The sequence below is a fragment of the Carcharodon carcharias genome, chromosome 2, assembly GCF_017639515.1.
Source record: "Carcharodon carcharias isolate sCarCar2 chromosome 2, sCarCar2.pri, whole genome shotgun sequence".
Lineage (NCBI taxonomy): Eukaryota > Metazoa > Chordata > Chondrichthyes > Lamniformes > Lamnidae > Carcharodon > Carcharodon carcharias.
The window spans coordinates 81,255,692-81,280,802 of NC_054468.1; the positions used below are offsets into that span (position 1 = coordinate 81,255,692).

The following is a 25,111-nucleotide window of genomic DNA, read 5'->3' on the forward strand; positions in this document are numbered from 1 at the left end:
CAATGCAGCGTTAGGGAGGTCGGAAGGCCAGTGCTGGCATGGATAGGTGTCCCTGGACTGCATTATTATTCTCGATTGTATCCCTTGAGGTTTTAACGATTGGACTGTCCGACAGGAGAGATGCCCTGTTCCTGGCATCTGCCTAGAGACACAAAGAGAATCTTGGATAGAGGTAGTGACAGAGGTCAGCAGCAGGGAAGTCACTAGGAGGAAGTACATCCTGTGCAGTAAGTGATTCAATGACCTGATAAGGTCTGGAAAGGTGATTAAGTGACACCCGGCTGACAGGCTTCTAACTCTGTACACACCTGCATACACACTAGCTGAGCAGACAGGGTGCCCATAGTTCTGCTTAACTCAAATCAACTGCATCACCGAGGCATCAGGGACATTAGCATATGGGGCACAATGGAACGGGGGGCACCACTGAGGAGAGCAAACCCTCATAAGGATGTCATGCTAGAATGTGTGAGGGCAGCCTGCTCATAAGTCTTTCTCTCTTCATCCTGTAAGAGAAGAAAGCACATAACTCACGGGAAATGTCTCAAATGGGTGGTGCTGTACCGTAGTTTCACACACTGACCCTGACAGAGGTGCCATCGCATTAGGTTATGGGTGATGATGAGTCACGAGGCTATGGAGAGCAGGGTCATTATTTCACTCTATCGTCAGGTGAAGGGCATGGAGGTCGCTCCTGCACAATGTGCGCTGCGGTTATGTAACCGCTGTCATCTATGGGGTTGGTTGTGCTGTGGCACCTGCTGAGTGGCTCAAGTTCCCATCACTACCTCTGTGTTCTCCACAGTGCAGGTTGCAGAGGGAGAACAGAATATATCAGCCCAGTTGGCGTCAGCCTCCACAGGAACCAGCAGCAGGCAAGGCCTATGCTGAGTGGCCAGGCAAGCCTGGCAGGGTTCCCTGCACAGGCCTCTGGCAGGCAAGAGCTTCCCTCCTTAATGCGCCCTCTTGGCCCAACAGAGGGCCTCCGACAAGGTGTTACCCACAACCCCTAAGATTGCTCTTCCCCAATGGCCTCTCTAACCCTGGCAGTCCCCCACTCCCTCAAACCCTTCCCAAGTCCCAATCCGGCACAGCTCACATCCTCAAGCCCAGAGTGCAGTACCAGCGATGGCTACTGCTTCCAGTGGCACTGTTGGTACTGGAGAGCTGTGAACCAATCAGAGGGGGTTGCCACAGTGGCTTCTAAAATCCAGCACAAAGAGTGAAACTCTGCCATAGACTACTTAATGTCACTAATGGTGTAGAGATGCTTGGAGTGGACACCCGCTACATCCCAGCCAGTTGCCTCAACCAGCATTCAAGGGCATCATGAAAGGACTGAGGCAGTCGACCAGGCTGATAAGGGGTCCACTCCTCAGGAGGCACCAATCTCATCCCTCACCTCATCGACGCCTCTGCATGGCCCTGTAACAGAGACTGTCCCTGCAATGACAGATGCAACGTACCTCCATCAATTATCTGCAGTAGGCTCAAAAATGACACAAAGAATATGCTAATGGTGTAGATCCTTGGGGACAATAAACAGAAAGCTACCTTTTTCTCCAAAGCATGTGGCATTTACCACATGTCATAAAAAGATATCCAAAATCACATGAGTGTGGGTTAACAGCACGACGTGACTGGGGAATGGAGTCATCAGAATGAGGTGCGACATCTCAATAAAATAACAGATATTCAGGCCAGAATCTTGCCCTTGGCGGGCGGGCGGGCCCGACCGACTTGGCGGTTGTTGGGCAGCCGATTGCTGCCATCGAATCGGGCCGCGCCGCTATTTTCCACAGGCGGGCCAATTAAGCCCGCCCAGCAGGTTAGCGACTCCAGTGGAGAACGAAAAAATAGACGCGGGGGCGGGTGGCTTCAGACTGCTGGTTCCAATGGGGAGCTGGCAGTCTATATAAAGAGTGGCCAGGCAGCCTGCTTGAGGCAGTGCACCATGGCCACTCGGGGAGAGAGAGAGGCAGCTATCACAAGACAGGAGCATGAGCAGGAGGAGGGGGGGCAGGCTGCAGGAGAGGCCAGCCGGGGGGCGGGGGGCGGGGGGCACTGTGCCTCTCACTTCTCCGATGCATGCCTTGCTGTCCTCCTCCAAGAGGTGCCCAGCCGTCAGGATATATTGTATCCGGATGATGGGAGGAGGAGGGCCCCCAGTGTCACCAAGCAGACATGGGAGGAGGTTGGTGACAGTGTAAGTGCCCATGATGATGTGTGATGCACAGGCATCCAGTGCCGCAAGAAATTCAATGATTTGCTGTGCTCTGGAAGGATGAGTACCATGTCGGCCTTGGCCATTTGACTCAGAAGGTAGCCTTAGCCTTTGACCCCACCCCACCCCCCCCAACAAGTCTTGCTGTCGTTACTGCATTAGGCATTTGGCGCATACAGGCTGGGTAAACGGGTACTGACCATGCTTACATCAGCCTTAGCCGGTTGAGAAGATGGGTTGTCCCCACAGCATTTGTTGGTGTTTGTCGCATTTGAGTAGTCTGGGGGCAACCTGCAGGGGAGGCAGCTAGACACATACTCAGAACTCCAACACATGTCTTATTGATGGTGATGGGATGATGGAAGGGGAGCCACAAGGTGTCGTGGACAAGTGCCATCTGCCGGCCTTGCTGCCGCACCTAGTTGTGCCTCCTTGCCATGGGTGCTAAGACCCATGTGCTATTCAAAGTGATGGACGCCGAATGTGTCCAAGGTGGCCACTGGGGGAGGGGGTTGGGACCAGCCGTACCATCTTCTGGGGACTGATCACCAGTAGTGTGGACAGGAGCCGCTGGAGGCCTCAGATGGGCCACGGTGGTTGGGTGCGGTGTGCGTGTGCAGACTACATGAGCGAACAGCCCCAATAAATCCTCTTCTCTGTTCTGCAGGCAAAAACTGAACACAATCAGTGGGAGGCACGCCCTTCTCCAGTGCCTCACCACCTTTGAGGAGCAGGCCATGGAGCTGGGGAGGAGGCAGGCGGCCAGGGCAGCAGGCGGGGGCGAGGCTGGGGTCCAGCGGCCAGGTATTTGAGGTCCACAGTCCCATCCATTCTGTCTGCCCACCATCCAAACCACTGATGCCTGCTGCAATCAGTAATGCAGCAACACTGCTCATTCACAGACTGAGACACTCTGACGTGTGGGTCATACACAAATGTCCCTCATCCCTTGAGGAATCGTATCTCCACCACCTTCCAAAGTCACTTTATCCCATTTGTGACCACTATCCCCATGGCCTAACATGCCATGGCATTGCTGCTGCATAGCCAAAGACTAATTGCTTCTTAGGGGGGTTTGGGACCTCCACCACGCTTTCAGCTAGTGCACCCCACATTACTCTGTCCAAAAGGCCCTCAGCACCTCAGCTGTGAACCTCATGGCACTCACTTAAATAAATGCCACCAACGATACTCATTCCTGTGCCAAGGAGAAATGTTGCCTTCTGCCCACTGGGTCTATGCCCCTCCTAATGGTATGAAAGTCAATAATGTGAACTGTCAATCTCCTGTGATCCACAGTAAATGTCTGTGATGCTTCCTCAGCCCCGCAACTATCCAGGCCACAATGCATCCAGGTCAGGTACCTCTGCACTCTCCCCACTCCAATGGTACATAACATGCCATGTGGCATTCCTGAGGCCATCTGACCAGCCTGTCTGTATGTAAGTCTAATGTTTGGGCCTCCTCTTGACTCTTTTCCACCTCACCAATGTTCGTCTCCTTAGGGTCTTGAAGGGTGAGCGGCTTATGAGGCTGGGGGGGGAAAGAGATGAAAGGTTGAACTGACTGTACACTAACTGATGCACTGTCCTTGTTGTTAATTTCCGCATCACCACCACATGGCCACGCCCAAAGACACCGCAGCACCCCCCCCCCTCCCCCCTCCACACCTGAGGTCCAAGACGTGCAACTTGCGGCACATCATTTCAGCCAGCCAAGCACCAGCACAGACACAAACACCTCAGTGGGGAATTTACCATCAGCTACTGTCCCGGGTCACAGTGGAGAGAGCACTTCACAATCCCTGGAGGAGATGGTAGGGACAGAGAGTGCTGATGGCGCCAGCTGCTGGAGGACTGCAGGGGACCAGGCACATGCTGAGTCTGGCCTGATGACGTGCCTCTGGAGTTGTCCTGAAGCTGCTGCATTGGTGACAAGCGGCAGGAATCGCGTTTGCATCTGGCAGGGTTGCATAAGGGTGTGCTTCAGTTCGTCTCTGCGATGGAGGAGTCCAGGCAGAGTGCACGTGAAGGCATGAACCTCAGGACAGAGCTTCACGCTTCCTCCACTGAGATTGGCGACTCTCATGGAGAAGGGATTCGATTGGATGGAAAATCTTCTGATTGGGTTACGCTCTGACCTGCAAGCCCCACAGCGGTACTGGCCACGGGTGGTCATTCCCAATGTGGGAGGTGTTGTGTGCACCTAGCGTCAGCGTTTGGTGCCCATGCATCTGCGGTGAGCCAGGAGGTCCAATGGGACCTCACATTGGCACATCAGCTGACTGTTGTCTCTGTGAGCTCCTCTCAGGGCAGTCCAGATGAGGGCAGCAGCTCCTCCACCCCTCTGCCAGTCAATGTTGCTTCCATTGAGGCTGCGACAACTGGGGAGGTGCCAGTTCTGGAACTGGCCACTCCCTCCCAGGTGGGGCCATCACAGGTTCAATGGGCCAGAGGATGCCCGCCAAGGTCATCAACGCCAACAGGACATCAGAGTCAGCAGGCTGTCTCACAAGCCACTCCGAGTGATGGGGCAGCACCAAGATGTAGCACCCACAAACGAAAGCATAAGGCATGTTATGCACTCAACAGGTATGTCACTGGTGATTTTGTGTTGGCCTTAGAATAGGGAAAAATATACTTATGTTTGCAATGGAGACACTTCTGTTGTATTTTGGACATAACAAAGTCCACTTTTTTGAAAATGGCTGTGGGTATTTCCTTTGTGCTGCAGTTATCTTTTTCACAGACATCTCATGAGTGTTTGAGTGGACATTGATGTTTCTGTACTAAGCCCTTAGTTGCAGCTAATAAGGAGGAAGATGTAGCACCTAAGTGCCACGTGTGGAAGTGCCAGGCAATACTGTTCCTGCTGACCCATGTGCGTCGAGCTAGCTGAAGGTTTGTTGGATTAAATTGTCCCGGGTGTCCCTGCCTCCTTGGTGTAGTAGCGGGTCGACGTGCTGCCACTCATCATTGCCCTGTGCTTCCTCATCCTCTGAGCCACTGCTGGATTCATCATGTGCAGCCTCATCCAGGACGTCAAGGTCTTCATCCCCCCTTTTCAGCACAAGATTGTGCAGAGCGCAGCATGCTACCACTATCACAGAGACATGATCTGGGGGGTACTGGAGTGCGCCCGAGTGGTCCAGGCAACAGAAGCACATCTTGAGAAGACCAATGGTTCTCTCTACCACAGCCCTTGTGGAGGTGTGGCTCCTATTGTACCGCTGCTCAGCTTCTGTTGGATGGCGGGGAGGCGTCATGAGCCACCTTCTGAGGGGATAGTCCTTTTCACCCAGCAGCCATCCATCCAGCCGGGCTGGAGCACTGAAGAGCCCCGGCACCTGGGAGTGTCTGAGGATGTAGGCGTTGTGGGAGCTGCCTGGGTACCTTGCACAAACTTACAAAATCTGCATCCTGTGATCACACACTATCTGCATGTTCATCGAGTGGAAGCCCTTCCTGTTGACGAAGGCACTGGGCTCACCTGCTGGTGCCTTGATGTGTACAGACTATTGCACCCTGGACGTGGGGGAAGCCAGCAATGGCCGCGAAGCCTTTGGCTTGCTGTGCCTGATTTGCCTGTTCACAGCGGAAGTGGATGAAGGTCAATACCCGTCTGAACAGAGTGTCTGTAACCTGCTTGACACAATTGTGGACAGCTGATTGGGAGACATCGCACAGATCACCCACCGAGCCCTGGAAGGAGCCAGAGGCATAGAAGTGGAGGGCAACTGTGAGCTTCAGAGCCACTGGCATGGGGTGTCCACCCACACAGTTGGGAGATACCTCAGGGCCAATCATCTGACAGATATCGTTGACTGTCTCCCTCGAAAGACAGAGCCTCCTTCAGCACTGCACTTCAGAAATATTGAGGAAGCTGCTTGTATACCCTGGCAGGAGGCTAGTGGCGTCTTCTGCGGCCCCTTGCACCTTGGACTACCTCTTGGTCCTGTGCCCCTTGTGCCTGTGCCTGGCCTCCCAAAGGTGGTTCCCCTGGAGGCTGATTGTCCAGTCCTGGCCTCCTCCTTATTCTATCCCTCCCTTCTTCAGAGGAGCTGCCTCCAGTGGCGATGTCAGAACCCATAGCGCCCCAGGTTAAATGGAGGCCTCTGGAAAGCTGCAGGCCCAGGAAAGATTACTGGCTGCAGACTGGTTTCAAAGTACACAAGAAGCTCTTGGAAATCTATGTGAACTGCTAACAATCAAACAGGCAACTTTAAAACACTTTCAGCAATTAAATCTTCACGGAAAACATAAACAACCCGTCTGAGTCCACATATCCCGCCAGTGCATGACTTTTATTAAAAACTCTCTGACCCGCCTGCCCGTTGGGCCTGTGCGCTGACCCGAAGTTCGCAAGGGCCCCTCAAAATCCTGAACAATTGGCAAGTTAAGGGCCTTAACGAGGCCTTTAATTAATGGCGGGTGAACGTCCCACTGCTGTGCTCCACCACCCGCATGTCAGCCAGAAAATTCTGCCCTCAGTGTATGAAATTTCTAATCTCTTGCTGATTATCAGTGGAGGAATTTCAGGAAATACGTGAAGAGAAAATGTTCATATATTTATAAACCAGTATTCAACAGCAATTTACATAGCACATTCAACATAATAAAATGCCCCAAGGCACTTCACAGGAGCATATAACAAAATAAAGTGACACCAAGCCACGTAAAGAGATAGTGGATCAGGTGACCAAAAGCCTGGTCAGGTAGTTACATTTTAAGAAATGTCTTGAAGGAAGAAAGCAAGGCAGCGGGGGAATTCCAGAGCTTTGGGCCTCAGCAACCGAACGTATGGACAGCAACGGTGGAGCGATTAAAATAAGGGATGCTCAAAGGAGTAAGAGCAAATCCTTCAGGAACACTAGGGGTAACAGTGCAGAACCAGGAAGAGAAGCTATTGAAAGTGATACTCTGGCTACAATTCGATGGATAAGAATGGAACCAGGAGACAGCAGTCCCAGCCAGGTGGATGACAGTGGAGATTCATTAAAGGAGAATGCTGTAGTCAACTGTGTCAAAAGCTACAGACGGGTCAATGAGGAGGGATCATTTACCTTTGTCAAAGTCATTTGTGACTTTGATAATAATGTTTTGGTACTGTGGGAGGGACAAAACCTTATTGCAGGGATTCAAACATAGAGTTTGGGAAAGATGGGCGTGGATTTGACAGCGGCAACATGCCAAAGAACTTTAGAGAGGAAAAGGGGTGGAGGTTGGGCAGTGATTTGCAAGGCACTAGGGTCAACGGTAGGTTTTTGATGACGGGGAGCGGGATAACACCTGACAAGAGAGAACCATTACCAATATCAGCTAACATGGGGCCCAAGAGGGAAAGTTGAGTGATCAGCAGTTTAGTGGGAATAGGTTCAAAGAAGTAGGATTTGGGTCTCATGGGCAAGATGAGCTTGGAGGGGACATCAAGGAAGATAGGAGAGAAACTAGAGAAAGGTGTGAGTTCGGGACTAAGTGGGGTGGGACGGGGGTGGTGGGTGTGCTCGGGCGTAAGTTTGGCCTGTGGGCTGGTGAAAGGGTAGGATGTGTCAAGTGGTAGCTGATCTGATGATCTCAATCTTAGTGACAAAGATGTCCATCAGGGCAATTATTGTTGGGAAGTGAGGATGGGGGAAACAGGGCAGGAGGGGTTTAGGAAAATGGTTTGCAGTAGAGAAAACAGGCCAGGGGTTATCTTTGCATTCCAGGATGATCCTGAAATAGCGAGCAGTTTTAGCAGAAGTGTGCAGGGCCCAATAGTGCTTTATGTGATCCAGGCAGATCTGAAGGTGGATAGCTAAATAAATTGCCATTTCCTTTCAAGTCTGTGGTCCCTTGGACTTAAGAGAGTGGTGGGGACGTCAGTCATACTGGCGGTATGGCCAGGACGAGAGAGTATAATGGTTTTATTGGGATTAGGACATCAAAGGTGGAACGAGGGCGGGATTGAATAAATCATTAGCTGCAAAAATGTATGGCAAATGGGGGGTGAAAGTTTCATTAGTTGAGATTTTGAAAGTGCAGTTGTAAATTAATTGGGAGATAGTTTTTGCAGAATGGATACAGAAGCAGGTATGGTCTGGGAGTGGAAGGAGGATAGGTGGGTAGAGTGATACCAGGAAGTGATCAGAGATGATCTTATCTGTGATTGATACAATGGGACTAGTGAGAATACATGAATTGGCAAATCAAGGGGGTGGCCATGAATATGGGTTGGGGAGATGACATAGAGAGAAAGAGATTTAGGGAGGGTAAGAGTGCAATGAACCAAGAGGAGGGAGAACATGATGAGTTGAGATGGAGGTTGAAAGCACCGAGGCTGCAAAGTCATTCAGTGCAGAGGCTGAGGAGGGAAAGCAGTGAAAATATTTCGATGAATTTTTATCATACTTGGAGGCGGTAGAGAATGATAGTTTTGAAAGAGGTGCGAGAGGTGGAACAAGATGAGATGTTTAAAGAAGGAGAAAGTACCAGAGGTGTAAAGATTGGGGTCAAAGTGTGATCTGGTGATAAGTGTCATAGCGCCACTGTGACGGTCTTGACGAGCACGTGGTGAAAGCGCGAGAGTCAGGTGGGAAGGCTTCATTAAGGAAAAAAGTGTCATTACCTCTCAGCCAGGTTTCTGTTAAAGCCACAATGTCATTGCAATTATCCATAATAAGTTCACGGATGGCAAAGGCTTGTTTGCAAATGAATGGACATTCTGGAGGGAGTTGCATAGAGGGAGGCGAGAGCTGATCCACTGGCAGAGTCCACAGGGTCAGCAATGAGAGGGTTGAGTTGGACAGGAAGAAGATTGACAAAGTTAGTCCTCCAGAGGTCTCACCGGGTGAAAAGGTTGATGCAAGAGTAGGATGGGGCAATTGTGGTTGCTCTTTGTAATGAACTAGTGCTAAGTGCCTCAAAGACCCCTTCGGAGGAGGTCAAGAGAGGTACAGGGGGAAGCTATAGACTCAACTAAAAGGAAATAAAACCTGGGAATTGGGGCAAGAGGACAGGAAGGTCAATGAATACTAAAGGGTTGGGGTAGGAATTTGGGAGGGCAGAGCACCTGAGAGTAGGGAAGTGAAAGGAGGCATGATAATAGACAAGAGGGGTCTAGGAAGGGAAAAGAGAAAAGAAATTAAAAAAGAACAAGTGGAAATAGAGTGAGGGGCTTGGATCTGAAGTGATAGCCAAAAATGCACAAGTAAGTGGTCTTGGAAAACTCCATACAGGAATCTTCACTTAAGAATTCATGGAACAAGAAACCAAGAGCAGAACAGCATCCAAGAAATAAAGACTTTCAAACTGGATTTGGTGATTGCCTTTAGTTATTCTTTCACCATAAGGAGGACTTTGAAAGTGCAACCACATCTTCAGCACCCATTAACCATGAGCCCCCTTTCTAAATGCCCAAGAGTGATGAACCATCCTTGGTTGCAATTCCCTAATTTTCCCCCAAGTTTTTTCCAGTTTTATCAATCCATATCTTCTAAACATGGGGCAGGATTTTCCAGCCCCACCAGCAGTAGGCATCATCATGGGTGGGACAGGAAAATTTGGAGCCATCCCACCCGCAATGATGCCTGCTGCTGGCAGGCCCAGAAAATTCCAGCCAACAGTAATCAAAGCACAGGCAACTGAGCAGTTTTGTTTTCAGATTTACAACCCAGATCAAGTTTACAAATTGTTTGTTAGAAGAAAAGCTTGTTATGTCTAGGCATCTTTTTAACCCTTCCATATAGTTCAAACATTTTATTTCCAGTCATTCACATGCACTGTCCGTGATGAGGATTGTGGCAAGCCTTCCCAGGCAGGTACTTTTAAAATTCAGCCATCATCTTGGTCACAAATATATTTCATGGGTAGTGTCATTACAAAATGTTTTTTTATTTTACGTGGCGAGGTGAGCGATGGAGATGGGACTACCTAGAATGAGGAGAAGAGGAAGGCCCAAGACCAAATGGAAAGATGCAATGGTAAGAGACTTAAACACGGTGGGATTAGAAGAGGAATGGGTGACTGACACCAGGAAATGGAGAAGGATGATCAACCAGCATTGTGGTGACCCCAAGTAAAATGGGAGAAGGAGGAAAGAGAGGAGAAAGAGGAGGAGGAGAAAGGAAGGAGGTGGAGAAGGAAGAAGAAATAGAAGTAAAAGAGGAAGAGGAACAACTCTAATTATAAAAGATTAACATATAAATTACCACACTGATGAAATTAGTAACAAGAAATGTCAACACTGGTGGAAATGTTAGGAATGTGATTTATGCTTGATAACAGTGACATAGACGGCAAAGCCATTTAAACATATTCATTTATTTTATCCATTTATTTCTCAGTGACATATATCAAAACATGTTAAAATTTTCACCCGAAACGAAAGCCCATCACTCCCAATGAGTGACAGCTGGCAGGTCTGTTGGGAGTACGATTACATAGCTGCATTACCAATCGCATCTGCCACTACAAGTTATTTGTCTTTGATTTAATCTAACAGTAACATATGAAACCTGCAACTGTTCCAGAAACAAAGCCTGCCCGAGGACTCACTACCAAATTGACACCTCCCCTATAAATGTTCAAATTTCGTGCCGGGGCGAAAACAATTGCACTGAATTGTCACTGGCTCCTTCATTCACAGTAACCAGAGAGACATCATATATGGCTTTGCAGCAGAAACAAACTTGGCTCCCAAAGCATTACTGCATTTCTTGGAACCAAGTGCACCCAGGCAAAATAATTAACTTTGAAGGCTGAATAAGCACAACATAAAAACAAATCCTGAGCAGCCCCTAGTACTGTACTTCCAAATTTGCTGGATTTGGGGGGGGCACAGCGGGGAGTGGTGGGGGAACCTTATTAACATCAATAACAAGAGCAAAAGTAAATAGTAAATTCGGAATTCAAAAGCAGCAGTATTTATGTCCAGATTATACAAATTTTGCATTTATAAGTGTTTGACAAGATGATTTCACCTGAAGTCTCCAGAAAGAAAGAGGTTGTCACTTGTCATCATTGAGTAGCAGCCTACTCAATTACTTCTCTGGTTTTTGAATATAACAAATAACTTAATACCCAAGTTTGGAATATTTTACATCTCTAATGACCGTCAAATTTGAAACAAAGGAAGCCATAACAGTTCGATAACCACTATTCAGCTGGTAACCACATTTCTTTCCAATTGGTTTAAATTTTCTCTGAAGTAAGAGTGAAGGGGTGTGTGTGTGTGAGAGAGGGCCTATTGGTTGTACATGTTGGGGATGTAGTGGTGTACAATAAATAAGCCCATCCAATTTGGTTGGTCTTTATTGAAATTGGTACTTAGCAGTGACCCCAGAGCATGAATAATCAAAAAGGGGAGGGGAAGAAAATACAATGATTTCCTGCTCCTCGAACTATAAAATATGCTATGGCTTTATCATAACTAAAAATGGTTAACCTAACCAAGATTACACCCCTCACACAAAAAAACCCTCCTTTTTCAGTAATCAGTCAGATCTGGTGATGGATTCTGAAAGAAGTACCATCAGTATTTCCACATTACGATGCTGAAAGTCAGCTTTTAAGGTACCAAGTTTGAGAATGGTCAACGTAAAATCCTAACTGAGAAAGTGGCTCTGATATTCTATTCAGATTGTGTTCTAGGCCACATTTCCATAATCTAAAAACAAAGTGGATGGTACATAATGCTTCTATTAGATTATGGTTATGGAGTAAGATGGCCAAATCTACGGGACTTAAAATTAATCAAAATTGGCTGCTTCTCTCAAAGAAATGTACCATTGTGTTGTTGGATGTCTTTCACGAAAATTGAAATTAAAATTGCTTCCAGACTGGTGCCTGACATAAACAACATGAAACGGATGGTAACAGAGTGGTATCCAATGTCGTAATAAAGAGTTTCAAGACCTATAATGGCATATTTGCCCTTCTGACAGGACTAAATGAACTATTATAGAACGGCTGAGAAAGTTATAGAAGTGAAGGTATAATATTCATTTCTTAAATCTTTTAAGTTCGGCACTCTCAAAATGAATAGCAAGGGAATTCCCAGTACCATTTAGAGTTGTGATAATTGAAAAAAAAATACAATAATCTTTTGTTAACTTTCCTATATGAATTGGCTCAACACATTTAGTATCTGTAATAACAGGCTCAGATGGGATGAGTATATGCACAACTGCAACATGGCATTAACTAATTAAACACAGAGCATTTGAACATGACCATTGATAATTGAACTAGGCTCAGGGACAAAGTCAGCATCTCTAAGCCATGCAGAACAAGAAGGTCCAGAAGTTCGATCCCTAGTCTGTGCTGAGTTAGCTGATCTCACCTAAGGTAGCAGCAAGGACTCTACAATTGGTCACGACGTTCTGGGTTCAAGAAAGGGGAAAAAATGGGCTGGTTTCCCACTCCTGCTTAATATACGGTGACCTCTGCGTGGGTGTCGGCTGAGGACTGGACCAGGCTTGGCTAATATGTCTCTTCGCAGTTAGATAATCGGCCTGCATTCACACCAAGGATCACCCTTGAGTAGCAATCATTCGGATGAGATACTGGAGGTCAACCGATTTCCATGGAACCATACTCTGGTAAAGGAGTCAAGTCCTTCAGGAAAGGAGTAGGAAAGCAAAATAAAGAGAATAAAAGGTTTGGGTTGGCCTAGAGCAGGAATGAATTGGACTAGATTGGGAATGCTTATACTCAGTGGTTTACTTGGCCAGTGGCTGTACAAAATTTCAACCCTGAATTTTAAAATATTCAAAACCCATGAAACCATCCAAAATGAACACAACTGCATTTCATGTTGAGAATTAAACTGCACCAGTCACTGAGCTGACGCAAACACATCCAGTTTCTCATTGCAGGATGTGTTTCCAGGTGCCATAAATGTAGTTGAAACTTTCATTATCCATTGCTAATAGCTCCAAAGACATCTACTGCATGTTGGGTCACAAAATAGTGTCTTTACATCACATGGTTGACCAGCAGCAGTTTCCTGGCTTGATTCTGCTTCCAGTTCCCTTGTGCACCTGGGTGGTCTAGAAAGACCCACTGCTCTGAAGCAAACATCTCTGTTTTACAGATTCCTTTTAAAATTACAGACATAAAAATTTTCTTTCAACCTCCAAGATCCATTATGACCTAGAAGATCAAAAGTTCACTCATCATTATTTTAAGAACATGAGATAAGCTGTAGTCCACATTGGCTACCATTTTTCAATATGGCTCATGTAATCCTCTGTGGGTATGCGTCCCTGTTCTTCCATTTCCTCTTTGAGCAGTTCCTCAGGGATCTTCTGCTGCTGATGCTCCTGATTCCGTATCCGCCGCTCCATCCTTTCTAATTGCCTCTTGTACTGGAACCGCTGTTGGAAAAGGTCTTTTGCATAGTCATACAGTTGCACGTCAAGGTCGTTGAGCTCCTCAATTCTATGGATCGTCTCATTATCGGTCTCCACACCTGATGCGCGAGTACTGTTGAACTGTATGAAGGGCTTAATGAACTGCAAATGAAAAGTCCGCTCAAACAAGTACTGTGTTTTCCTTTGGAATTCAGTCAAACCAAAGAAAGCCATATCTTTGAGGTTCTTCTTGGCGCTTTCCAAAAGCATCTGGGCCCTCTTCCTCTCAGGAATGAAGGACATGTTGTAGCAGCCCACCAGGCTGAGATCTGCTAGCATCCTCACCTGCCGGTTGTTAGCCAGGTTAAACGGGCAGTCCATGAATTGCTGAAGTGTGCAGCCTGACCAATCGTTCCCCTCATAGCAAGGTGGCAGCTCCTCAGGTGTTGGTGTCCTCCCATCACACATGTGCAGTGAGGTCTTCCACGTGGCTCCTCGTTGGACATGCCTCCACTCGCTAAGGTAGCGTGAGACTGGATCTCTTAACATTGTGATGTAATAGAATTTCCTGCAGAAGAAGAAACAAATACAATCAGTTTCAGTCTCTTGACTAACTGGACAATACTGCAGACAAGCAGACATCATCATCTATCCTATCTAGGTCAAATTTCTGTTGCAGCCCTTTTGTAATGTAACATACACTTTAATCATAATTCCATCTGATCAATGCTAGTACTATATTTCAGACAGCACAAACAAACTTACTTGACAAATTCAGTTGCTTCAATTTAACATGTGATAATGGGATCGAAATATAGAAAACTTTGCTCATAACAGGAGCTTATTAATGACTCCTGCCTCAGTTCAGAAATAAAGGGTAATTAAAACTGTGAGTGATAGCGAACTGGCTGTTTATTAGATATCTTGCTCAATTTTCCTTCCATTGTCAATGGTCAGGAAAAATGGGTATGTTGTAAAATAGGTAGCTAAGAGGATTACTCATCTTACACCAACAACTAAAGTTACAATTATCCCCAAAATGTTTCAATGCCCACGGAATCATAATGTTCCCTTCCTAGAGTGATGGTGTTGGACTTCACTGAACTAATTCACAATGCCACAGAGGAACAACAAATGGATAGCACTACTATCTTTTAATCACGTGTTTCTGAGTTCAAGTCCCACTCCAGGGCTTGAACACAAAAATCAAGGCTGACACTCCGGTGCAGTACTGAGGAAGTGCTGAACTGACACATTTCCTTCTTTTGGGTGAGATGTTAAACCAGGGCCCCACCTGCCTGCTTGGCTGGATATAAAAGAACCCATGGCACTATTTCGAAGAAATAGGTTGGTGCTCTCAAGAGTGAGTCTGGGGAATTGATAATGGAAAACAAAGAAATGGTGGATATTAAACAGGATATTTTGTCTTAGAAAACTTCCCAAAGATAATTGAAAATCAAGAGGTGATAGGGAGGGATGAATTTAAAATAATCACCGCCACCAGGGAAAAGGCAACCGGAAAACTATAAGACCTAAAGGCTGACAAGTCCCCAGGATCGGATGGTCTGCATCCTAGGGTCTTAAAATAAGTGGCTGCACAGATAATATTGGTTATAATCTTCTAAAATTTCTTAGATCCTGGAAAGGTCCCAGTGGATTGGAAAATAGTTAATGTACAGCTTTATTCAAGAAAGGGAGGAGGCAGAAAGCAGGAAACTATAGACCAGTTAGCCTAACATCTGTCATAGGGAATGTTCTAGAATCCATTAGTAAGGAGGTTATAGCATGATACTTGCAAAATCACAATGTGAACAGCAGAGCCAACATGGCTTTGAGAAAGGAAAGTAATGTTTCCTTTCTAATCTGTTAGGAGGTTTTTTTGACAAAGTAACATTCAAGGTAGGTAAAGGGGAACTGGTAGATGTGCTGTACCTGGATTTCCAAAAGATATTTGATAAGGTGCCACATATTTGATAAAGATGAGGATTTTTTTCCTCCTCAGACTCTCATTGGAGTGTGGAGTCCTCTTCCCCGGAAGGTATTGAAGGCTGGGTGTTTAAAGTTATTCAAGGCTGAGTTGGATAGATTTTTGTTCGGCAAGGGAATCAAGTGTTAAGGGAGGGGCAGACAGGAAAGTGAAGCTGAGACCACGACCAGATCAGCCATGATCATAATGAATGGTGGAGGTAGGCTTGAAGGGCCGAATGGCCTACTCCTGCTCCTAACTCCTATGTCCTATGTAAGAGCATGGGAGTTATATCTAGCTAATATTTATCCTTCAATCAACATCACAAAAAAAAGTTACCTGGTCATTATCACATTGCTGTTTGTGGGAGTTTGCTGTGCACATATTGGCAGCCGTGTTTTCTACATTACAGCAGTGACTACATTTCAAAAAGCACTTCACTGCCCATAAAGCGCTTTGAGGCATCTGGTAGTCATGAAGGATGCTATGTAAATGCAAGTTTTTTTCAGATACATGCTCAAATCCTGTTCAACTCAGATCTCGACTTCAGCCAAGAACTTGGGAGGATGTTGGGTGACTTCAGACAGCTAGTAACGTGGCGGCACTGAGGAACTCGCGATGAACATCAGTGTTCAAGGAACTTTCACTGGCTTGCAAGTTAAATACCTCTCAAGGTTTCATCAAAGAATTCAGGAAATGTGCAAATTTCAGGAATAATTACTGCCTGTTCCTCTGTGGCTCTTAAACTAGGCAAACATTTGAGTAATGAGGACTGGATTTCGGAAGGAATTGCCAGTGATTTAGGCCACTGCTTTTGTTCGCGAAAACACACAGGCTGCAAAGTCAAAGCCCACAGGCAGGTTTTTAGAAGAAAAATACAGCTGAAAATTAAGCTGATTGTGGCCTATCCTAGAATAAATTGAAATGAAAGCCAAAGTGATTACATAAATAATGCACGATTCATTATCTGTCAAGAGTACTGCATGAATGTAGTTTACCTCATTACTGCCTTACAAAGGACCAGTGTGTTTGGCCTGCTAGTGGGACAGATATAATCTCCCCACTTCACAGCACATGAATTAACTAGTTTGAACATTCAACTTTTTCTTTCGAATGTGCAGAAGTAACTTAATTCCAATGGACACACCGTGGTTCTCTGCTGCTTATAAATTGAAAATTAAGTAAATGTTTATTCAGCATCATGGCTATGTGACAACTTATTTTATCAGATAGCAAGAATGCAAGAAAATCAGAAGGAACTGGCCCATAGCACAACAATCATTGTGTGGTTTCTTATAAAAGACACCAACTGGAACGCAAGTGGACTGGAAAAAGAACTCAAAACCAGTATGGATCACCTGCTCCCGTGTGAACCAGACACCTTATATCACTGAAGGGGATCTCTAAAATGTCCCTCGAACAAGATTTGCCCTTTATTATTTCACTTGGTGCAAACATGCAATATTAAAATTTGGAAGGGCAATGGATTTTCAACAATGGAGCTTTGGATTAAAACATTTCATTCAGGCTGCCCAGTAGTTTGGTAATTTAAGGTAACAGGAACAAAGGGGTGCTGTTTGACGGGGGAATGGAGTTTGTGAGTGGACTGAAAGCAATCTTGAAAGGAGAAAACAGGAAATGCTAAACCAAAGGAAACAGCACTCTTGGGATAGTGGGCAGTGGGGTGGATGCTGGTAACTCTATTAATACTCATTATGCAGCAGGAGGGTATTGTAAAACCACTACATGACAAGGGTACAGGAGATTGATAATATGCAAAGGAATGAAGCAGGGGGGTTGAGGTACAACATTTATTTGTAATTGAATAAACAGCAGTCAAGGGCTGTGGGGCAAGACCCTTTCAGCCCTGGTATCAATCGCAGATAACCCTGGAATGTGAGATGCAACCCCTCCAATGCCAATATCACAAGGAATTTACAGCACAGAAACTGGTCATTCGACTCAATTGGTCTACGCTGGTTGTTCTGCTCCTTTGCACATTACTTGATCTCACCTGATCAGCATCCTGCTATTTAGAGTAGCATTCTTGACACTTTTGAAGGAATGCATGGTGCAGATTACTTCCCCCCACCTCCCACTGCCTCCAGATTCAGGTGCTAATGTACAGGGACGGCAGTAATAGAAAAAGCTGAAGGAAGGGTAATAAATTTGGGTAGATTACATGCATCTGTTAAAAAGTCAAAATTGAAGTTTGAGCAATGTAAGGATGAAATGAGGTAACTGTCCATTCCTAAGATGGAAAGGTAATGGTAAAGGGGTTGGATGGTTCTTAGTGAAGAGGCAAAAACCTGATGCACTCACAAAGGAGGGACACAAGCAGCAGGCCCATCTGTACTCAGCCTCTTAAACTGACTGAATGATAAGTTATTAAACAGTCTGAAGCCCACTACCACGTTCTCCTAAATGGCAATCTTGCAATAGATGCCAAGCAATCATTAAAAAAAAATGCCAGCTGCCAACTCCAGTGTGTTTCTAAGAGTAAATTTCCACAAGCATGGAGCATGATAGACGACAAACTAATTGAATTTGTAGCACCAGGCAACCTTCCAATGGTTTCACAATCAAATAACACATACTGTCAGATCTGTTGTCAGCTTAAAGCCAATTACGATTGACTTTTATAAGCAGTCACAAGTACGAGCATGCGCAAGGGAGATGGCACGAAGTCTGGCACTGAGAGGTGTTGAATGGACCAAGCTGTGCAAAACTGCAGGGGTGCAAGATTTCTGACAATGGTTGAGATGTTGGAATTAAGGTTTTCTGAGTGTGAGGGAGGTGGTTATTTGACTGAGAATGAGCATTCTTTCCAGAAGGTCAAGAAATGAGAGGCAATAAAATTACAGAATTGTAAAAATTGCACAAAATGGCCCTTCAACTGGAGCCATTTCCCTGTTCTTTTCCCTTATCTATTAACATTCTTCTTTTCCAAATACTTATCCAGTTCTCTGCTTCATCTGTATTTATTTGTAGCAAACCTATGTTTGAAACAATTTAGAGCGCCTTTGTCTTTTTCTCACTCACAGCATGGTGAAACATACTTGTTTTCTTTGGTACTGTGAACTCAACAGCTTTATAGCTCTTTATATTGCAAAAATACCTCCAACACCAAACATGGAATTAAAAGAACTTCTGTGGATGAAACCAGACAGTGATTGTGCCTCAAAAAGCACAGAATATTACTTTGTAAAATGTTTTATTCTCAAGGCAAAGCAGAGCCAGCAAGATAAATGAACAGCTGGAGGTGAGGAAGATAGTGGTGGCGGAGGCGATGCCGGTGATGGAGGAGGAGGGAGTGACAGTACAGGAGGGAGAGTTAGTGGAAGGGGTGATGAAATATGAGGTGTTAATGGGAGAGGGGCTGGTGGAGGAGTAAGTGGAGGAAAGGAAAGAGTGAGATTTAGTGGAGGGATTAGAGGCAGAGGACAGAGTGGAGGAGGGAATAGCAGGGGGCAGAGAAGGGAGGATGTGGATGTGAGGACTTGTATTTTGTTTGATCTCAGACAAGCTTAGATTCCCATCACACAATGTGTCTTTTTAAACTGCTGTTTTCACAAAGCTTCCTCAACACAACCAAGCCTATAAAGTCACTAGTGCAGCTTGAGCAGATCTCCTAGCTACGAATCTGTCCCGCAGTATAAAGATGGTGATTGAGATTATTAGCAACCTCAATATGCCACAGGGAAACTATCAGAATTGTGACTGGGTTTGTGGTTAGCTGAGTGGAAAAGTGCTGGGAAAACTCTGCAGGTCTGGCAGCAACTGTGGAGAGATAAACAGAGTTAACGCTTCGAGTCGAATATAACTTTTCTTGAAGATATAATGGTTTTCTGTGGGACTTTCATCAGATGACACTGTAACTACTGTAGGTAAACTCCTGCTTGTGGAAAAAGATTAATTATTTTTATTTTTTAATAAGAAATTATCTCCTCCTTTCCTGAATGCACTGACTCTGATATTATTCCACAATTATGATTATGCAAAGGCCATAGCATTTCATTCTGGAAACCATGTTTAAGAGTCACTAACACAGTTTCCTCACTTGATACCAGTGTGTGTGTACATGCATAAAAATTTGCACACACATGGACACACAAACACACCACACACACATATCAATACTGACGCATGCACACACGTAGGCCAGGACTTTCTGGTTGTTGGGCGAGGGTGAGCGGGAGTGGCAGCGATTGGGCGCCGACTATGATTTCACACTGGCTGGCCAATTAACGACCAGCCAGCGTGAAACATGCACTGCAGCGCTTAGCGCTGCTGGGGTGGGGGCGGGAGGAGTGCGAGTGCGGAAGTGCGCACAGTAAAAGCTCCCTGAGGCACAGAGCTGCCTCAGGGAGCTGAAGGTTTTTAATCAATAAAAATAAAGATCTTTAAAATAATGAAAATATGTCTCCTCATGTGACTCTGTGAGCAGGGACATGTAAAAAGTCCCTGGATGAAAACTCATCCTGCCCGTGGATGAGATTTAGCCAAAAAATGTAAAGGCTGATTGGCCTTTTCACCCGCCTGTCAACCGAACGGTTGGACGGGCAGTGAAAAATTCCTAGCAATGAGTTGATTAAGGGCCTTAATAGGCTGCTTAATTGTTGGCAGCTGTGTTACCCACTCCCGTACTCGCCCACTGGCCAAAATATTGTGCGAGAGCATGATGACATCGGAATGCTCTACCGACGTGATTTTACGCTCGTTCGACCACGCCCACCCGGAGAGCCAAAAATTCTGCCCATACACTTCAATTGGAACAGTGGCCACAGGTGAGGGTGCTGATTTTGTTTCCCCTGCTTGGCCAAAGCAACTGGCGCAATGCAGTGCTGGGTGGTTGAGAGCAGCGGACTCAGCACAGACCCAGGATTGAACTCTGTGATCACTGTGGTCCGGATCACTCACTTTGACACTAGCCGTTGCTCAAAATGACAAAACCGATGGTTAATTTTAAAAATCCAAGCCTCAGGTCACGCGGCTCGGCACCTCTGAAGGAAATATGGCAAACCGCTTCAAAAATAAAAAATCTGAAATCAATTTCTTTTGCTTTTAATAAAACAGAAACAAACTAAATGTTGACAAAGCTGACAGCACTGGCAGGACATAGAATGGATTTGCCATTTCAAAAAAAATAATAATCCTGACAGCTTCCAGAGATTTAAAAGTAAATAAAAATAAATAAAAACATTCTTTTAATAAAATATGCCTGCCTTCCTTCATTTAACTGAGCCACTGGGTGCTAACTAAGCATTGGTCTGCCATCGAATCCAATCTGCTGCCCTGCAGCATTGCGGAGATTTTCAGACTTGGCAAAAGTAGTAAAACTCTCTTATTCTTCCTCCAACATAAACAACTTGTGATGATTTTGAAGACATCGACTGCCAGTGCAGTTCTGAGGGAGCGTTTTGTGTCTGATGTATACAATCCTGTGAATGGGGTGTTAGTTAGAGATCTTGCCTATGGTGGAGGTGCACGTTGGAGCTGTTTGGGCCTGTTTCTCACTGGGATTTTTCACATCTTGGCTGAGAGTTTGGAAATTTAATCAGAAGACAAACTTCCAAGAAACACATTTGCATACACTGCCAGTTTTAAGCAAACGTTCCACATTACTGTGTTGAGCTGTTCAGAGAAAGTTGAACAAAGTAAACGGAAATTTGGTGCCTCAAACTATTTCTGAAGGTGATGGGTGGGATGTTCCACGCCCGCCCACCGTCGGCGTCCGGTCCTGCCGTGAGCCAATGGACTTCTGGCTGGGGCGCCACCTCGCCTGTGGTGGGTCCCGCCCATGACTGGGCTGGAAAATCCCGAGCTGTGTATCCCATATTATTCCACAAAGACTCAAAGTGCGCAGAAAAAAACCATTCTAAGGGCAAGGAATTTTCCTGACGCTCTAGCCGTTCCTCCCTCAGCCAACACCACTAAAAAGAAAATTAACTGATTATTCGCCTCATTGATTGGGAATTTGCACAGAGAAAATTGCTGCTATCTTTGCCTACATTACAATGGTCATCCAGAGCAGGTGAAGCAAAATGCAAATCTATTCTTTTTGATCTTCCCTCCACTGCCTGGTCTTACCATTATCTACTCAGCCATTAAGGAAGGCTTGAACTCTTTCACTGTACAAGCACACTTCTCTGATTTTCTAGTCCTCTCTTCCTCGCCTCACCAATGCATCTATGCTATTCACCTCAACAACTGCTGCTGGTGAAAACAAGTGTACAACACCTCAGCCTTGGTGTCCTAGAGGTAGAAAGATAGAAAATCCAAGCATGACCACTTTGTAGGAAATTGCTTACATTCAGAAAATCCAAGTGTTAATACACGCTGAGGCTGATTTCTTGGTCAGGGCACCAAACTGAACGGCTTAGGTTCATTGTTGCAACTGTACATAGTGATTTGAGGTGGTTCAAAACATTCTAACATCAACAAAGCTTTAGATTTAACACAGCACTTTATCACATCTCTCATAAGTGGTTTATAAAGAACCTCATATCAAATGTATTACTTTGACATGTCATGCTTGTTATGTGGGAAATTGCAGCAGCCATTTTGGAAACATCAAGATCCCACAGAATGAGATTAATGACCATCTATCTATTTTTGGTGATGTAGAGGTTGAGGCTGGTGGAAGACGAAATAGAGGAAGCATGACTTTGTTGGAAATTCTGCTCGTTCAGGTTGAAGGCAAAGCTTCTGTAGGATTATACTAATAAGGGCAGAGGATTCTTCCCCTGCCCTAACCAACCTTCCTCTCTCAACCAATGCTATGAAAACAAATGAACGGGCAATTCATCGCAATGCTGCTTCCAGGATCTTGCTGTGCCCTCACTATCTGTTGTATCTGCAAATATAACTATAACAGCATTTCAAAGTGTTTTGTGTGAAACATTTCTTTTGATCCTTGGAGATGTGAAAACACACCTTTTAAATAAAGATTATTACATTTTTAATCATGTCAACCTAACTTGAAATTATTGAATCTTACAGCACAGAAGGAGGCCCTTCAACCCATCATGTCTGTCGTAGATCTTAGTAGAGCAATTCCATTCGCCACACTCTCCTAAGCCTTATTATTGTTTTCTCTTCAAGTATTTATCCAATTCAGTTTTGAAAGTTACTCCTAAACCTGCTTCCACAACCCCTTTAGTAGTGCAGTGCGGATCAGAACAATTCGCTACATCAAAATATTCTCATCTCCCCTTTGGTTCTTCTACCAATTACTGAAATCTCTTACCTCTGATTATTGAGCCTCCTATGAGTGGAAACAGTTCCCCCCCACCTAATTACTCTAGCAAAACCTTTCATGATTTTGAACACGTCTTATTTTATCTCTCTTAATCTTCTCTTCTCAAAGAACCAACTTCTCCAGCCTCTTCATGTAACTGAAGTCCCTCAGCTTTGGTAACATTCTCGTAAATCTCCTCTACACCTTTTCCAAGACCTTGACATCCTGCCTAAAGTGTAGTGCCCAGAATTGGACACAATCCTCCACAGGCCTCATCAGTGATTCATAAAGGCCAAGCAAAAGTCTCTTGCTTCCATGTTCTATTTTACTTATAAACCTAATGATCCCGTAAGCTTTCTTTACAGCCTTCTCAACTTCAAAACAACTTCATATATTTGACCTAGGAAATATGGGGAATTGCCCATCATCAGTTTAACAATTTTGCTATGGCATGGGAAAATCAAATTGCCTGATAGGGTGCTTCAACACAGAAAATGAAGCTTTTCACAAGCAAACTCGTTATTGTAAACTTCTTGAAGGCAACAAGAATAACCATTTTCTCTCAGCAAACTGCCCCAATCTATTTTCAATAGTCATTCTTTCTTAAATATTACACAGCTGAGTGCATTGACAGATATGAAGATGTACATGACATTCTTTCTTAACCCTTTATTTACATTCAATGTTAACCTTTGACAATGGGTTTTTCAAATTACGTAACAGGCTGGCCAAAGCACCCAACCCCCAACAAATGCAAGACTTTTAAGGGCTGCACTTGTACAAAGCAGGACACACAATTGTGTTCTACTCTAAAGAAAGCTGCTCTGAGGATCAAAGCATCGACTAAGCAAGGTCAGGGCAAGGCTATAACTGTCTAAGCAGAAGGCAATAAAAGCACCACCTCCGATGTTAAAGTTATTTCAGTGCACTCTCAAGGCTGACTGTATAGAAATGCCACAAAGTATATCGGTGAAAAGACATGAATGTCACACACTATTCATCAGATGATTTTAATGAGCCATCTAAAAACAAGTTTGTATCTTTAAAGGGACAATATCGTCTTCATTCATTCCTGAAGGAGCTGATTCTTGCTGGTGCATGGTTTCAATGGCTGCAGCAGCTACCAGCTTATCCTCCCAGTCAATTTTTGTCAGGAAGATACAATAATTTGCACATTGTTAATGGAATTTATTGTAAAATAGAGTTAATAGTGGGCTGTATCTATGTGTCTGTTTGTGTGTGTGTGTGTCCATATGTGTATATGTGTGTGTGGGAGAGAGAGACTTAATTGAATTAGAGGCAGCTAGTCTGGGTGCTTTGAAGTAAGAAGAGGAAATAGATTAAAATGTTAATTAGGTAAAATATGGGGAAGTTTAGAAACAAAGGTGTCAAGGGAACACTTGCATTTTTAAATAAATCAGATTAGATTGTTTTCAAAAGAGGGGGTGAAATGTGTCACCTAGCCAGGTGAGGTTTAGAAACAGTGTGTTTATTTTTCCCAAAGATTACTGGTAAAACTTAGTGCTATGAGAGGTTTTTATTATCAGGAAGATTAAGTCCAAAGACATAGTGAAACAATATGTATTTGCATTCAAAGGGGAACATATGTATAAAGGAGTGAAGGCTATGTGTAAGGGTAGGCATCTTACAAGTGTGAAAAGCCCTCAGCATCTGTGCCTTAGGCTGCTGTCTTCAAAGGACTGAAGTTAAGAAAACTCACTTTGAATTCGACTTGTTCAGGGTATCATGTTTATTTGTCTGGGTCTTTTAAAATCTATGCGTCTTACTGTTGCCTTAACAAAAGTGTGACAGGGAGTTATATTGATTAGGGGATTTATAAGTTAATCTAATAGCAATTTGTAAATCTATGTATGTATTTAAAACTAATTTTTCTTATTAATAAATGTTTAATCTAGATTTGTAAAACCTATAAGACTTGGTGGTCTTATTACTACTGAATTCAAGGAAGGCATCTTGAAATTTATAAAAATTGCAACAAGTTGTGGCAGTTGTTTAACGTTTCCCTTTGGGATTTGAACAGCTCAGCATTTACCATCGGCTATGTCATTGCAAAAACTGGGGGCCCTTTGTGGGATATATCTGAAACTCCTTGATTGGGTTGGAGTTGGTGAATCTTAAGGTTACGTGTATGAGAAGCACTTTGGATTCAGGAGTTGGTGTGAGGTTTTTTTTAAAAGGGTGAGACTGCAACATGGCTTTGGCAACTGCTAAGTCTTGTCTGGGAGTTGAAGTTATAACTTTGGCTGGCTTACAAAAAGTAAAGAAAGCTAAATTAATGGGATTGGCAGATATGTTACACTTAGGATTACCTGCGGGGTGAAGAAATCA

The 25,111-nt window shown here is 44.8% G+C and overlaps 1 protein-coding gene across 1 annotated transcript in view; it reads right to left on the reverse strand.

Annotated features, from left to right (window-relative positions):
• Positions 1 to 10,504: 10,504 nt before the first annotated feature.
• LOC121269840 (heparan-sulfate 6-O-sulfotransferase 1-like) overlaps positions 10,505 to 25,111 on the reverse strand; it is a 277,655-nt gene continuing 263,048 nt past the window's right edge. The window contains exon 2 of the mRNA XM_041174868.1: positions 10,505 to 14,124. Within this exon, the coding sequence (XP_041030802.1) occupies positions 13,422 to 14,124 (703 nt within the window). The 3' untranslated portion in view covers positions 10,505 to 13,421. The remainder of the gene's footprint in view (positions 14,125 to 25,111) is intronic.